The sequence below is a fragment of the Rhamphochromis longiceps genome, linkage group LG4 (assembly GCF_057381845.1).
Source record: "Rhamphochromis longiceps isolate RC_006_pf linkage group LG4, R_longiceps_female_GT1.1, whole genome shotgun sequence".
Lineage (NCBI taxonomy): Eukaryota > Metazoa > Chordata > Actinopteri > Cichliformes > Cichlidae > Rhamphochromis > Rhamphochromis longiceps.
Genome location: NC_140560.1, coordinates 11396282 through 11412147, shown reverse-complemented (window position 1 = coordinate 11412147; position 15866 = coordinate 11396282). Strand labels below are relative to the sequence as shown.

Below are 15866 nucleotides of genomic sequence, written 5' to 3'. Positions count from 1 at the left end.
TGGTTCAGGCTCGTGGTGTTGGTGGAAATGGTGTTGGGGACGTCTTAGTTCCAATTAAGCATTACTTCAATGTCACAGCCTGCCTAATTATTGTTGCTGACCATGTCCATGGATGCTTTCAGCAGGATAATACACCATGTGACAAAGCTGAAACCATATCAGTCTGGTTTCTGAGTTTACTCAGTGCCTTGAATCTATGAGGAATTAAGCAGCTCTGAACACAAAAGATGATCCAACGTGGGACTAGCAAGGTGTACCTAATAATGCAGCTAGTGTGTGTATGTAGGACATGCTTGCATGTTTGTTTGTGGCATCAGTTGGGATAGTTCTGGAAAAACCAACATGCCTTGTGTAAGCATCGAGATCAGAAAAGCCAAATTAAGCCTGCAGCAAGTGGCAGTCAAGCGCACCAACTTCTGAATCAGCACAGAGTGAAATGACACCGCGACACCGCATGTGACTGTTGGTTTCGCTGGTTGTGTCCTCTGTGGACTCTGGCGGTTCAGGGTTCACCAGGAGGTGCATGCTAGCTGTGGGCCTAATTTACTTACAAGGCACACTTAATAATTTGCACCGTGTGTGATGAAGAGCCTCCAAATCTCACGGGTAATTCCGCTGATCCCTTCCTTAAGTAGCGCTTTGGGAAACCATCTCTTCACCCACTCCTTCTTCCTTCTTGCTTCTCTATATTTTGCTGCTGTTCCCTCACTTTTCTGTTTTTTTCTTCTGTGTTACTATTTCAGCCTCCTCTGACTTGCTCCCAAGTCTCAGCTCCCTTCATCTTCCTGTGTTTCTTGAGTCTGTATCTTTGTGTCTCTGCTGCTGCCTGACTTTCTCTCTCTTCTGCTCATTCTGTCACTCTTTCCCCTCCTCTTCCCTCTCAGCTCTTTCTCTCCTACTAACAGCCTTTCTGTCTCTTTTTTCCCTTGATCAAAGTTGCACACTACTGCCACACACACTGTGTTAATGTAACCACCCAGTCTGACATCACTGGCATTAATAAACTGTTTCCAGAAATATCTGCTGTTATGCTTTCCGATCAGTTTGCTTATTGTGGATGCGTTATGTCTGCAGTGTGATTTAGGTTGTATGTGTGAGAGGGAGATGTCCTGCCACATTGTAATACCTTGTTACACGCCCAAAAGAGAGCTGCGACAATAAGACATCAAACCGTCCGCCCGCGTGCTCCCGACACACACGTCTCGCCTATGTCTTCCTGGGAAGAAAGTCGCGCCCTTAAAGCAATAAAAAGTCAAGCATGTAAAAAGGAACGGGGAACGGAGCGAGTGGTGAGAAAGTGTCGACAATGTGTGACATGAGATGTGGTCCTGAAGGGCCCGAGCTGTCAGTGCAGAGGCCCCGTGAGGAAGGCAGGTTGCCAGGCTGCCTGTCTATTTCTGCACGCTGACATGGTAGCGGGCTGGCTGACATGTGGTCATACATTGTCAGATAGATGCAGACCTGCTGATGGACAGAAAGATGGACAGATTAAATAGAAGAGAGTCAGATAAATTACAAGCTTACAAACCCTGAGAGCTTGAACCCAGGGGGCCTCTAATGGCTCCTAAACAATCAGCTGTTGGCTGTTTTCAGAAGTCATAAAGGCATTTTTGTAGCCAATTTTAAATGCGGAGGTAGTTAAGACTTTTGACTTGAAAGGTTTGAGCGTTAAATTGTTTGTTCGGCAATGCCTACCACTGCTTCAGCCACTGCTGTCACACCTTCTCTAACATGACCACCGAACACAGAAACGCTTGCTTTTTTCTTAAAAGAAAAAAAAAAAGATTTCCATGTTTGCTGATTGGATCCTTTTAGTAATAATTGGGTGGTGAACATTTTAACTTTACACCACCCAATTAATATTAAACTTACACCTGCTCCAACTTTGAACTGTAACCTAAGCCAAGAAGGCATGAAATTGTTACCAAATGATGCTCCAAAATGAATCCTTGTGTACCGTGCTTAAGGACAATCCCCTTGTTGGGGCGACCGTGGCTCAGGGGGTTGGGAATCGTATCTGTAACCGAAAGGTCGCCGGTTCGATCCCTGGGCTCTCTGTCCTGGTCGTTGTGTCCTTGGGCAAGACACTTTACCCTATTTGCCTACTGGTGTTGGCCAGAGGGGCCGATGGCGCGAAATGGCAGCCTCGCTTCTGTCAGTCTGCCCCAGGGCAGCTGTGGCTACAACCGTAGCTTGCCTCCACCAGTGTATGAATGCGAGAGTGAATGAATAGTGGCATTGTAAAGCGCTTTGGGTGCCTTGAAAAGCGCTATATAAATCCAATCCATTATTATTATTATTATTGTTAAATCCAGCATGATGAAGTCCTGAACCGCTGAACACGGGAACTTAATGACTGGTCATTAAAAAGAGATAAAGATTTATTGCTGGGAAACATGCACCATGAGTAATCAATTAATGATGACTATTAGTCATGGGTTTATTGTAATTAAAATTGAATATTGTAATGGATTTTATTGCCAATAACAGCTGTTTAATATCAGTGAAACTCATTTTCATAGCATCTGTGTTTAATACATCCCAAAGAGCCTAACAGTAAGTTAATGCCTTTTTTTAAACAAAAAATGTAACATTAAGAAAATATTTTCACATTCATGCAAGTTATTGTCGGGTTTTTAGGATACCTACAGGAAATTTTGTGTTTGCGATTCGCTGCCTGCCACCAGGCTGTCCTCAGCCTCGAGAATGCTTCGAATACCTACAGAGAAGGACGTGGTGGAGGAACGACAGGTATCCTGGCAAACAGCTGAATGGGCTGATGGGCACTTGGAAGGGCATCGGGAGAGATGGGCATGGAGGCACACAGACAGAGAGAGACCTGCAAATAAATATTCCTAAACATTTGACAGATTGTCAAATGCGAACAGGAGTCGGGCAGACAGAAGGACAGATAAGCAGGCGTGCGGAGAGTGCAAAGGCCGACAAACAGACCGTACAGAACGTACTTTAGACAGACAGATGGACAAACACAGCAAGATGATAGACTCTTAGTCAGTCAGAATGGGAGTGCTATTCATCTGCTCCCTGAGTCACTACGTAGTGTATGCTCTGTCTCTTGGAGTGTGTTCAAAGCATGTACACTCTATATATCCTAGCACACTGATCCCCCTGTCTCCCCGGTTTAGTTTCCTCCATCTGTCCATCTCGCTGTGTCTTCACTTTCCTCCGTAGAATCACTCCTTCCCTTCTCACCTCCCTTTAAAACAAAAAACCCCTCATCTACCTTCTTTCTGCATTTCCTCTAAACGATCTCTCTCCTCTTCTTGCTTCCAGGCCTGCTCTCTGTCTCCTATGATGAATGGGACTACGGCTTAGAGGCGCGGGTTCGCGATGGTGTGGCGATCATCACTATGGCGACTTCTACCATGATGATGGACCGCGGGCCTCACACCCTCTTGAAGTCTCAGTGCCACGGAGCTCCTGACAGAAAGACCCCCATCTCAGGCAACCCCAACGAAGTGCTCAGGTGAGTGAAGGTGGAGAGGGCGTAGCATGTCAGAGCAGCATGATCACACTTAATGGACCCAGTCTCAGTTAGTTTATCTGGTTTCGTCGGCACTTATAGTATTGCACGCAAAGCAACACTGTGACATTTAGATGTACGATTCGAGGGTCTTTGTTGTCATTATGCAAGGATAACGAAATTATAGTTTTATTTTCATTTTTCTACATTTGTGACACAACTTCCAGTGACGCTGGAAATAATTAGAGTCCGTCTGCTATCAGTTTACAATGAATGAGTCGAGTTGGCAATGGCATGCAGTCTGTTGCGGTGATTAACACAGTGAATTAAATCAGTGAAAATCACAAGTCTGTTGCTGTCTGCATATACAGAAATTTGCATTAATCACAAATTCACATTAGCCACTTATACTCAGAGTCCAGCCAGAAACAGAATTTCATGCCCCTTTACTGTTACCTGGACAAATACCTGTTAGTTAACAGAAGTCTGAGATTGAACTATGATCTGGCACATCTTCATCCAGTTCTGAAACCGCAAAAAAACTTTTAAGCAGGGAAAACAAAAAGATTAAGTAGCATTAAGTGACATCTTGGATCTTACTTTTATTAATCACAGAGCTTCTGGTGGTGTGGTTTGCGTTCTTTATCAGTAAGCCTGCTTTCCCATAAAACGTTCAGCTCTCTGCTGGATGTTGCCACTTGCGCGCTGCTTGAATATGTCATTCTGCAGTAGTCTCGGTGTTCTCTAGGAACCACGATCCTTTTCCTTTGCTTTCTGCCCTGCAGCAAGCCGGCACATATCTCACGAAAACCAGCTCTGTGGTGCAAACCATACACTTCTGTACAATATAGAAGAAATGCCACAAAGCACTGGTCGTGTTTGTTTAAAGCTGTTTATTCACGCTAATGTGTCTGAGTTGATGTGGGAGTCATTTGTGGATGTTGCTTTAAAATTGCAACGTTCTGGTGGTCTAACATCCCCACGATCACCATGGCACCGTCATCATTGGTGCAGCAGATGTTGCAGCACGTGCGTGTTAGCATCTCCATCCCCTGCACGCTGTGATCATCCTCCCCCCACGTAATAATACCCTATGCACAAACACCCCTTCACATGCTGCCATCTTCAGGAAAACCGACCCCACCCCTTCAGCTGTCCGTCCCAGCAGCAGGCCTTTTGAACTGGATGTGAAGCCTAGCGTTGGGCTGCGCTTTGCTCTGCGCGCCGCCTAATTGGTCCCAATGGCGTTTCAGTCGGCGAACACTATCCCCTGTCGTGCTGCGCTCCAGAGCTCAGCGCAGCATTATATTCAGTGGCGGTTTCACCCCTCCGCGACTCTGCGCGTCTGCTGGAGATAGATGTGCGTGGGTATGTGTGTTTTTATTGCCCTAAAGAGAGACCAACTGTCAAGGAAAGCCACGTGTGCATGTGTGCACAGGTGTCGTACAGGGCAGCATATGTGTGTATGCTTGCTAAAGAGACTGTCAGTATCGCTTCAGGACACCGGTGGCAGATCACAGACACTTGCACAGAAAACGAAATGCCCTGACCCCTTTTGGCTGATTCAGACAGATGTATAGATGCACAAATAGTCTTTTTCTGCCTTCTCCTGCAATTTTTCTGCTGAATGCAAGCACGCATACATCCCGAAATACTCTTCTCACGCTCATAAGACGCCAGAGAAACGTGGAGCCTACTGTGGAAACTCGGGCTCTTCTTTTGGGATGTGTGTAATTTTTTTGCTCATGGTCAAGCTTAACTGCATCCTGCTCAAAGGCAACAAAACTTTGTTGTCCAGTCAACTCTTTGGATGACATTTCAGCCCCTGCCTGTTGTTCTCTCCTTTCTGAACCTTTTGCATTTGTTTCACCACTGCTTACTGCTTTGAGATAACAGTGGTGTTTATGGCAGCTGCTCTTGCCCCAGAATACAACCCCCTCCTCTCTCTTCTGTTCATGTGTTTGCCTCGCTGTGGTCTGCTGCGCACTGCTTTGTTCTTCTCAACTCTGCTGTGGTCTCTCTGCCGCGTTCTCTCTGCTCTGCTCGGCTGTCCTCTCGCGCCCCGTAGTCTTCTGTTTTTGTTCTGCCCTGCTCTGCTTTTTTCCCCCTACATCTGCTCTGCTTTGTTCTACTTTTATTCTGTTCTGTGGAGGGCTGCTCTACCGTTTTATCTTCTCACACCTCCTCGCCTCTCCTCTTGTCTCCTCTCCTCTCTTCTCTAGTGATTTTTCCTCTCATCTCTACCGTTCTGCTCCTCCCTAGTTGGTGCCTGCGCTGCAGACCTGCAGTTTTATAATCAACTTAGCTGTGTTGTTGATTAGATCAGTTGCAAACACTGCTAAGATCCTTTGCCCCTTTTCTGCTTTAACTAAATTTGTTTGGTGATAACCTTTGTCTTCAAGTGTTCAATCAAGAGATTAGCATTTGGCCTAGAGTCTATATATTAGAAAGTGAACGAACGCCTAGTTGCCCGGCTTGCGTGGCTGCTTGGCTGCATGGACCGATGCCCACCCGCTCGATTCGTTCACTACTAAGTGAGTCAACGAATGAAAGATGGATGGACGGCAGCTCAATCAAAAAGCTCTTTCCTGCGCCTGGGAAGCCTTACATTCTGTGTTCTCTCCAGTGAATACAAACTCCATTTGTAAAAATTTCAAGCAGACCTTTAAAGTAAATCATTAATAAACCAAGCAGGGGCACAATTAATTCTAAGCTGTCGAAAATGGCATTTAGCAGCTAAACCTGAAAATGAAGCTTTCATCTCAACATATTAAGCTGGAAAAACATCCATGGAAAATGGACCAATCAGAAACTGATTCACTGATCAATATAGGTCCCGAGCTTGCCCCACTGCTAAGTCACAATCCACATGTGCCAATCTGAAACATTTAGGTAAATAAACTAACTATTAGTGCTATAAAATTGGGTGCTTTAATGTTTACACACACACGCTACAGATTTTACTTGTAAACCCATATTTTTACTGCGATCTACGGTGGCCCTGAGAGGTCAAACATACTTAAGAAAACAGCAGCAAATAGAAAAGTGCAGCAAAACACACGAACCACAACGGAAATAGAAAAATACACAGCAAACGCTGACAAAAACCAAAAACAATCTCACAAAACACAACAGAAGTGTTTTTAGGGACACAAGAATGTGTCGGACCAGCTGCAGAAGTGAAGCTAACAGTAAGCAAACATGCTAACAGCAAACATGTATCTACAGCGGGGGTGGGCAATCTCAGTCCATGAGGGCCGGTGTCCCTGCAGGTTTTAGATCTCACCTTGGGTCAACACATCTGAATCACATGATTAGTTCGTTACCAGGCCTCTGGAGAACTTCAGGACATGTTGAAGAGCTAATTTAGCCATTTAAATCAGCTGTGTTGGTTCGAGGACACATCTAAGACCTGCAGGGACACCAGCCCTCGTGGACTGAGATTGCTCACCCCTGATCTACAGTATTATATGACAACATAGATGAATCCTCAGCTTCTTTTCTCCATGTGATCCTTTGCATTTCTTAGTTTCTGGTACATTATAAACCACGGCCGCTGCAGATAGCCTACAGGGTAGAAGTTCTCCAGTTGGGGATCTCAGGTTTAAAGAGTGGTAGCAAGTAGCGAGAAGTACCTGTACCTTCTTCTTGCTTTAGATATATTCCACAACATTTTTTTAGGATGTCTTTGAAGTGCGTGATTAAGAATCTGAAGCAGATGGTGAAGAAATCAAGGAAGGACGGTGGCAGTTATCCATTTTTAAACCTTCTTAAAAGCCGATGATTATATGGAAATACATATGTCCCAAAGTACGAGTGAAAAATTTGTATTGTAGCTCCAACACAAGTTGGTCCAGCTTGTGGATTATACACGAGCTAGGTCAGTAAGAGATGCATGGGAATATGTAAATTGAATCTAGTTTACATTTCAATCTGCTGGTGAACGAGGAAGACTGGCTCTAAGGTCACGGTCATCTACTCGAATTTATAAGCCATACATTAACATTTTCTTGTTCGTCCCTCAGTGCCTCATAGAATACCACAAGAGAAGGACGCGTCACTCCACTAAGTAAATTAAGTCCATTGTAGCCAGCGCTGTGACATTCCAGCTAATTCTACAGCATGAGCCTGACAAATGAAGATAGCAGGAAGGGGAAGAAGAAGAGTGCAAAGCACAGAGGAGAGGGAGGGACAGAGCGAGGGAGAGGTGGCAGTAGAGGCCAGCAGCGAGCAATACACAACAGTGTGAGAATCATGAGTTTGACAACACTGGCCCTGACCTTGCCAGGCGTGGACAGGTTCCAGATGAGGTTGGTCTTGGAAAGGTGTCAAGTGCTTTTAAGCTCCGTGGGCATTTTTGAACTTCTGTGGCCTCAGTAAGGCTTTCAATATGGGGTATATATCTATATATATTTAAGCACATACACGTGTGTGCGTCAGTGTGTTGGTGTGTGCTTGCACGCATGCTCTGGATACAGAACAATCTGCAGTTGCATTTTGACCCTGTTGCGCTGAGAAATGCCAACTCAATGGGACCGTGTCCGACTCGGTGTTTGCGCGTGTCTTTGTGTGCATGTGCGTGTGAGTCTGTGGAGCCCAGCTGGATGTGTGTGTTTATGGGGCAGGCAGTGGGAGGTGGCAGATAGGTACCTGTTTTTGATGGGGCTTGATTGGAAGTAGGTCAGGAATCCTCTCTCCTCTTTCTTCCATCTCCCGTCTCTCCATCTTTATTGCCTTGCTCCTCCTAAATCTTTTCAGCTGTCCTGTCACTAAATCTCTTTTTGTCTGCCAGGTTTATCCAGTCCTCTGCTTTTCTGTGTTTCTTATTTTATCTCACATAATCTTTTCCTTTCCCCAGTATTTTTTATTACATCCTTCTCGCTCTTTTCCCCTCCCCTCTGCTGCATCCCATCTTCACCTACCTCCTTTTTGCTGCAGGCTATTATAATTTTCAATTTGTATAGCAGTACAGTACATAGGTTTGTCTTTTAAGGTTTTTGAAGTTTTATTCCAAAATGCTCTGAAATTAGAAAATCAAGAGGAGAATATTGCCTCAGGTATCCATTATATCTGCAATGTAGACAATGCAGTGTGTTCGAGGGCTAGTGCTTTAAAGAAATGTCACTGTAATTAGTTTTAATTAAGTGCTGTCGATCATGTGTCAAAGCCACATATTGATGTCCACGCTTCTTCCCTCCTATTAGCGCAGCTTTGTTTACACATTCACTCGTTGTATATGGATGCCGCTGAATGTATATAGTCACACCTCCCCTCGCATTCACACATTATACCCCAAGTGTGCACGCAACAAAGCCTCAGTATGTTTTTCTACCTCAGCCGCACGGAGCCCTACATGGCTTGTTATCACTCTCAGTATAGATCCCTCCTCTTCAGATCCAGTGATTACACTGTACCACAGTAATTGCTAAGGAGTGTAATTCATAATTAATTCATGTCAGGGTTAATTTATTAAAACTGACTTATCAATATTTTACACAACTCCTCCATTATTCACACCAGAACATGCGCTCAAACCTATCTTTGTCAGGCCATGGAGTTAGCATGGGAAGTGTGCTGCTGCGTGCCGTGTTGTTGTGGCACAGCGTTGTTCTGGTTTGTCTTTAGATAAACCTATGCATGCAAATGGATTCGCTGCATTGTGGTTCATGCTGCAAAAAATATGAGGCGTTTCCTGAATGTAGAAATCGTTTTCTGTAGATTTGATTGGAGTAGTACATGTCGGACTCCGGTCAGTGTTACTAGCTTTTGTTCGCCAGGTGACGACAGCTGCTGCTGTTTGAATTTTAATTCACCTCGTGTACAGCACAGCTGAGATACTCTCCTCCAGCTCATGCAGGAAACTGACAGGTTCAACAGGATATCAAAACATGCAATTTAGCGGGGAAGGTGGATGCGATTCTGTCTTATTATGCTAGTCACACCTGCGTATTCAGATTCCTACCATCCACATAACTTTATACCATCTCATGACACCTACAGTAACTTATGGAAAAGCAGGGATCGGTTTGTGTTCACATTACAGGAAGGCAGCGATGGTGACATGCAATCATCCTGTCACTCAGCTTTGGAATAACAGTCACCGCATTCTTGCAGCTCTAGTCTTTATATGCCTCTGTGAGGTTTGCTACATGGTAAACTGCATGGACTGTAAATAAAAGATGGAGATAGCCACCGTGAGTTATTCACTGTCTTTTAGAGATCTGTTTTTCAAGCCTACATTTGAGCCATTTTGGGCTTTTTCATCTTGGTTCTTTAGAGACAGAAGTGACCATTTTTGGAGGAGAGGGCAAATACCTTAGTAGTCACAGCCGGTTCTCACTCCCGAGGCCTAACATCCTGACGATTTGTCACGTCCCGCAGCGTTCCTGAGGAACGCGAAAGGTGACCTTCCACAATCTTATGCTAAGCGCCGGGTTATGGGTGAAATCCAGTAGAATGACGGTCCCGCGGTAATACACGTTCCAGCCATGTATTCCAGCCCTAACCCTAACCATAACCTTATCCCAAACCTTAACAGCACTTTAATGACATCAAATAGTGTTTTCCAAAGCAATTTAAGTAAAATGACGAACATGTGTAGATTGAGTCCAAACGGTTCTCATGTTTCCAATCTCCTCATTTAGGGACGTGTTTGGTGCCCGGAAGCGTAATATGTTGACGATTTGTCACCTAGCATAAAATATTACGGTTTGGGAGTGAGAATGTGTTGGTAGTTAGCTAATGCTAACAAGCTGCATCTGTGGACTTTACACCAATCAGGCCTCTGACAGGTGAAGCGAATAACACTGATTATCTCTTCACCATTGGATGGGATATATTAGGGAGCATGTGAGCATTTTGTCCTCAAAGTTGATGTGTTAGGCGCAGGAAAATTGGGCCTTTTTTCCCATCATGTAGATGCGTGTGTGCGTTGCTTACCTGGAGAACACCTGGCACCAGGATGCACTAAGGGAAGAAATACAACTGACAGAGGCAGTCTGTTGCTTTGGACAATGTTCTGCTGGGAAACCTTGGGTCCTACCATCCATGTGGATGTTACTTTGACAAGTAACAACTACCTAAACATTGTTGCAGACCACGTACGCTCTTTCATGGAAATTGTATTCCCTGATGGCTGTAACCTCTGTCAGCAGGATAATGAACCCTGCCACGAAACAAAAATAGTTCAGGAATGGTTTGGCAGCACAACAATGAGTTTGAGATGTTGAGTTGACCCCCAAATTCTCCAGATTTCATTCCAATTCCAACACAACATTAGCAAGGTGTTCATAATGTTATACCTGATTAATATATAGGTACAACACACAGACGCAGACAACTGTTAATTTAGTGCTAAGTTACATACAATTAAAATACTACACATTTATTTGGCAAAGCTACACCATACAAACACCTGAAAAGAAAGCCATTTTAAATGTCATAGTTGCATTAAAAGGCTCCAGAGGGCACCAAAAACATGACCCAAAGCTCAGTTCAGTGACCAGAATGTGCTGAGGTGACGTCTACTACACCACTTGTGGCTAGTCACCTTTGTAGGTATACAGTCAAAGCAGCCACGCCCCTAATTTTGAGCCTTCAAAACCTGAAAAGGCTGAGTAATAGGAAAAAAATTGTCTGGTACAGTTGTTATAAATGGACCAAGCAAGAAACATACTTTTTTTGAACTTTTAACAAGGGACCCTATGGGGATTGACTCTCTTTCTTAAGTCTCAAGTGGTCTTTGAAGGAGCTGCTGTTCTGCTTTGGTTTCATTTGTCACTCCCAGAGACTGCTGCTTACTAAGCTGTTATCACTGTGTCTGGAGATGCGTGTAGGTCCAGTTTTATTATATTTACAGGAAGTTCAGAGAATGCGCTTGAATGAAGAGTGAACACAGATTGCTTTCCTGTAAACACAGAAGTTGCAGGATGATGAGGGGAAGAGAGACGTGTTGAAATCTGCCTGTACTATGACCCATCCCCTCCCTCTTCCTCTTTGAATCCCACCCCTCTCACTCTCTCTGTGTCTCTTTCCCACCCTCTGCGAGATTACCGTTACCATAGTAACAGTGGTTGTGGCTGCTATGGCAACACACATATGCTTGTGTTTCCTTGCTGTCAGTGTGTAGGATGCTCACGTGCACACTCATAGACACACACACACACACACACACACACACACACACACACACACACACACACACACAAGGCTCTGAATTGCAGCATGTAACAATAGCTTGCTCAGTAAAGATTAAAGGGACCGCAGCGTCGAGTCATTTTGTAAATGGCTTATGATTTATGCAGCAGATTCTATGCACTTTGTATCACTGCCAAGGCTCTACAGGAGCAGCTGTAAGCCGGACACATGGGGCTGCATGAGACGGTGTGATGGTGGATGAGTGTGATCATCACAGCCCATTGAAAATATCAATTTTTGATAGAGAGGAAAGAATAAGAAAGCTGGCATTAGAGTAATTGCTGGATTACATAAGTCATTTCATCACAGATAGATAGATAGATAGATCCCATCAACATACAATCCTCTACATGCACACACTTCCAGATGCAGTATCTTTTGCCATGTATTTATTCATCTCTCTCCATATATATATATATAGCGTGCATGCTTTTGAGGTAGAGAGTTTCCATGGAAACAGTCACAGAGCGGGAAGGCTAGGGGTGAGGGAGTGAAATAGTTAAGAGAGAGAGTGTGTGTCTGTGTGTGTGTGTGGGATGACAGTGAAGTGAATTCAAGTTCATCTGACATAAACATTGCTGTCCTCATGTACATGCACTTACACACTCCCACGCACAATAACCATACCCTCTGCATGAGGGTATGGCACTGCTGAGTGCTGTGTGTGTGTGTGTTGTTTTAGTTGCAGGGAAGTGAAATTATTCCACCTGACACACACTTCTGACACCCGATAGAAACTGCATTGCTCATGTGCGTGTCCCTTCAGCTCCAGGAAAAATTAACTTCAAATCGCTCATAGATTTTAAATTATGTCCGAGCAGTTATTTCAAATTGTATATTTAGTGAATATTTAAGCTGTTTGGTTGTAGATTTTTTTTCATCTCTTTGTAATTATCTTATGATGAGGACAATGGATAAGCTGGATTTTAATAATGTTTTTTAATCACAGTTCTCATGGCTGTGTTTGGCAGCCGTTCATGCAGAAATCAACCCCCAGACAGGACGACAGAGAACATAATTTAGCTTAAAGTCTTAAAACAGAGTGAAGCAACTACCCCGACTGTGTGAATAAAGGTAAAAAAAATCCACCTGCCAGAACCTCTAAAGCTCGCTAATGAGCTCCTTTTTTGAAGCATACGTTTTCAGAGTGTGGTCTGACTGCTGTTTCTTGGTCAGAAACAGTAACTTCATGGAATCTCTGCTGGTTGCATGGCAAAAGATTTCAGCCCAGAATGACTGCTATTTTCAAATCACTTGTTCATGCGCTTGTTGTTCATATGTAATGTGCACTGGATTTGGTCCTCGACTGTGTTAGACAGCAACCCTTCGACTTGATTACGATTTGGGTCTGTGACAAAAAGGACAGAGAAGCAACATTAACCACAGAAGAAAAATCCTGCCAATGGTGTGTGCTGCCCCTCGGCGACAGTCACAACAGTTTCTTTTCTTCTCAAGGTTGTCTCTTGTGCTACAGTCACCATAGGAAGAACAGTAGATAGAGACTGTAGCAGAACCGCAGTTAAGGCCGTAAACAAAGAACTTGTAATCACTCGCAGTTGTCGTCTCCAAAGCGACTTTGGCACATTAAGATGATGATAAAATGGCAATAAGACGAAGTCAGTCTGCTATCAGTTTGATTGATCGTGGTCGAATTGGCAGTTACATGCAGTCTTATGCAGTGTGATAAATTAGCTTACAGAATTTTGCATTAATTAGAAATTCACAGAAACTAATTACATTCAGAGTCCAGACAAAACATGAGATTTGAGACATTCCTTCACAAATAGAGACATCGTTGTGGCAGGATTGTGATTTAACTGTAAAATGATTAAGGAGCTTGGCAGCCTTTCTTTTTAATTTAAGAATGAAACCAGGACACAACTAGCTGAGTCTCCAATTGAAACGAGACTGGTTGCAGAATTACTCAGATTGATCGCAATGTGTTGGGAATCTCTCTGCAAACTTAAGCCACTCTGATCATTTTCGTTGCACTCACTCTGCTTTGACAGTCTGATCCTGTGAGATGAATTCACAGTGTGTGCACTGGTAAATGTCACAAAACAAGCATATTCCTTGTCCACGCTGACCTTAACCGTCACCTTCAGGCACTGCAGATTCATCCATGTAAAAACTCATGTTTGCTTCTAATATTGTAGTTGCAGAACCAGCTGTCATTACCAGCGATGATCAGAGGCATGGTAGCTGACTCAGTTGGACACAGATGTTCTTAGATGATGTATAAGACTCAAATGGAGAGACTGGTCTGAAAAGAAAATAGCAGCTACTATCAAAACAATCTGTAGATGGGTACATGTATAAGACTGAATGATAAGGGTCAGCCTTCAAAGTCTGATTGATATGGTTGTTAATTGTTTTTAATGCTGGAGATGTCGAATTTTTTTCTCACACCTTGTACAACGTGTGAATTTCTGTGTTTGTTACGTTTGAAGGATGAAGTACTGAGTGACCAATGTTTCCCTGTGTATCCAGTCTTTGTGCTAAGCTACCTACCTGCTGACTGTAGCTTTTATTTAACAGATAGAGGTTTGATATGAACTTTTTCATCCAGCTCGTGATGGGGAAATATCAGAGGGCAAATACACAAAATTTCACACTGAATGTCACAACAGAAAAGGTGAACTCATTGGCAGCAATTGAAATGTAATATTTGACATTTAGGGATGACATAATTTGCTGAAATTCATTTTCTTTAGTCCCGTCTTAAAGACATCATCTGCCGTTCTGTTGATGACTAATGTATATCTATTTATGGAAGAGCTGGTTCGACATTAGTTGATAGCTGTTTCTTGGCAGATGACGAATTTATGCAATATCACTGGGTTTGTCAGAAAAGATGCTTAAAAAAATAAGTCGATGTGCAATAAAACTTTAATGATTGGAGAACTGAGTAATGGAACCTGAATGGATGTAGATATATAGAACAAATAAGACATTTGTGAAATGCCAGTGACAAGGATATATTCCAGCAAGTCTGTTTCTTTCCTCAATGTTTTCTTCTGCAGGTACCTGATGAATGTGACGTTTGAGGGACGAAATCTGTCGTTCAGTGAGGACGGATACCAGATGCATCCCAAGCTGGTCATCATTCTGCTCAACAAGGAGAGACAGTGGGACAGGGTGAGACAGAGGGAGACACTGACGGTCTTTGTGTGTGTCGGGGGGGAGGGTAAGACACTCATATGAAAAAAAACAGCCGATGTGCACAAAATTATAAGTCCTGACTAACCTAATTGTCCTCTGTTGTTAACAGTAAAACATTTTGTAAACTGTTAAAATGAATAGAAGCAATGAGTTAGCTGTTCCCTATGAAGTCCGCGAGTAGCTGTGTGTTTTTATCTGGATCTCTTATCGTCTGATTTTCACTTTTCAAGCATTTTAAGCCTTAAGCCTTATAGACGCAACTCTGATTAGATATTATCAGCTCAGTGAAGGTGCCTTTGAGCAATGCACTGCAGCAGAGGCTCCAGAGTGGTGATGTGTTATTTGAATGCTGCTCCACAGCTGTTTTAATTTCAAATCTGTTTGTTTCACTAAAAAGATGTCAAGACACCCTTAAGAACTAACAGGCAGCAAGTTATTGTAAAGACTGGGTGGGACAAGGAGATCAAGGTAAATATATGGAGTGAAACTGTATTCTCTGAGTAGAATATGTCATTTTTTTATACCATCCCATACATACAGATATCCATTCATACATTTACAGACATCCTGATAATAAAAAAGTATAAGGCTAGAAAGACATCAATGATCTTAGAGAAGCAATTGTTGCTCCGCATCAATCTGGCAAGGGTTATAAGGTCATTTCCAAACAATCGGAGATTGATCATTCTGTTATTTACAAGTGGAAAACTCCCAAGACCTACACCAAACTTAGTGGAGGTCCCAGTAAATTCACCCCAGGGTCAGATCGTTTAATGCTCAGAGAAATTGCTACAAACAACAGAAGTGCTATATCTCAGACTCTTCAGACCTCAGTTAGCATGTTAAATGTTAAAGTTCATGACAGTACAATTAGAAAAAGAATGAAAAAATATGGTTTTTCAAAGGGTTTTCAGGAGAAAGCCTCTTCACTAAAAACAGCAGTAGCACTGCTCAGGTTTGCAAAGGTGCATCCGAACAAACCACAAGACATCTGGAACAATGTCCTTTCGACAGATGGGACATG

At 43.3% G+C, this 15866-nt stretch overlaps 1 protein-coding gene across 1 annotated transcript in view; it reads left to right on the top strand.

Annotated features, from left to right (window-relative positions):
- The window catches only part of grin2ba (glutamate receptor, ionotropic, N-methyl D-aspartate 2B, genome duplicate a), a 137757-nt gene that overhangs the window by 78051 nt on the left and 43840 nt on the right, over positions 1 to 15866 (top strand). The window contains exons 6-7 of the mRNA XM_085403270.1: positions 3295 to 3487; positions 14704 to 14818. Coding sequence (XP_085259396.1) covers positions 3295 to 3487; positions 14704 to 14818 — 308 coding nt within the window. The remainder of the gene's footprint in view (positions 1 to 3294; positions 3488 to 14703; positions 14819 to 15866) is intronic.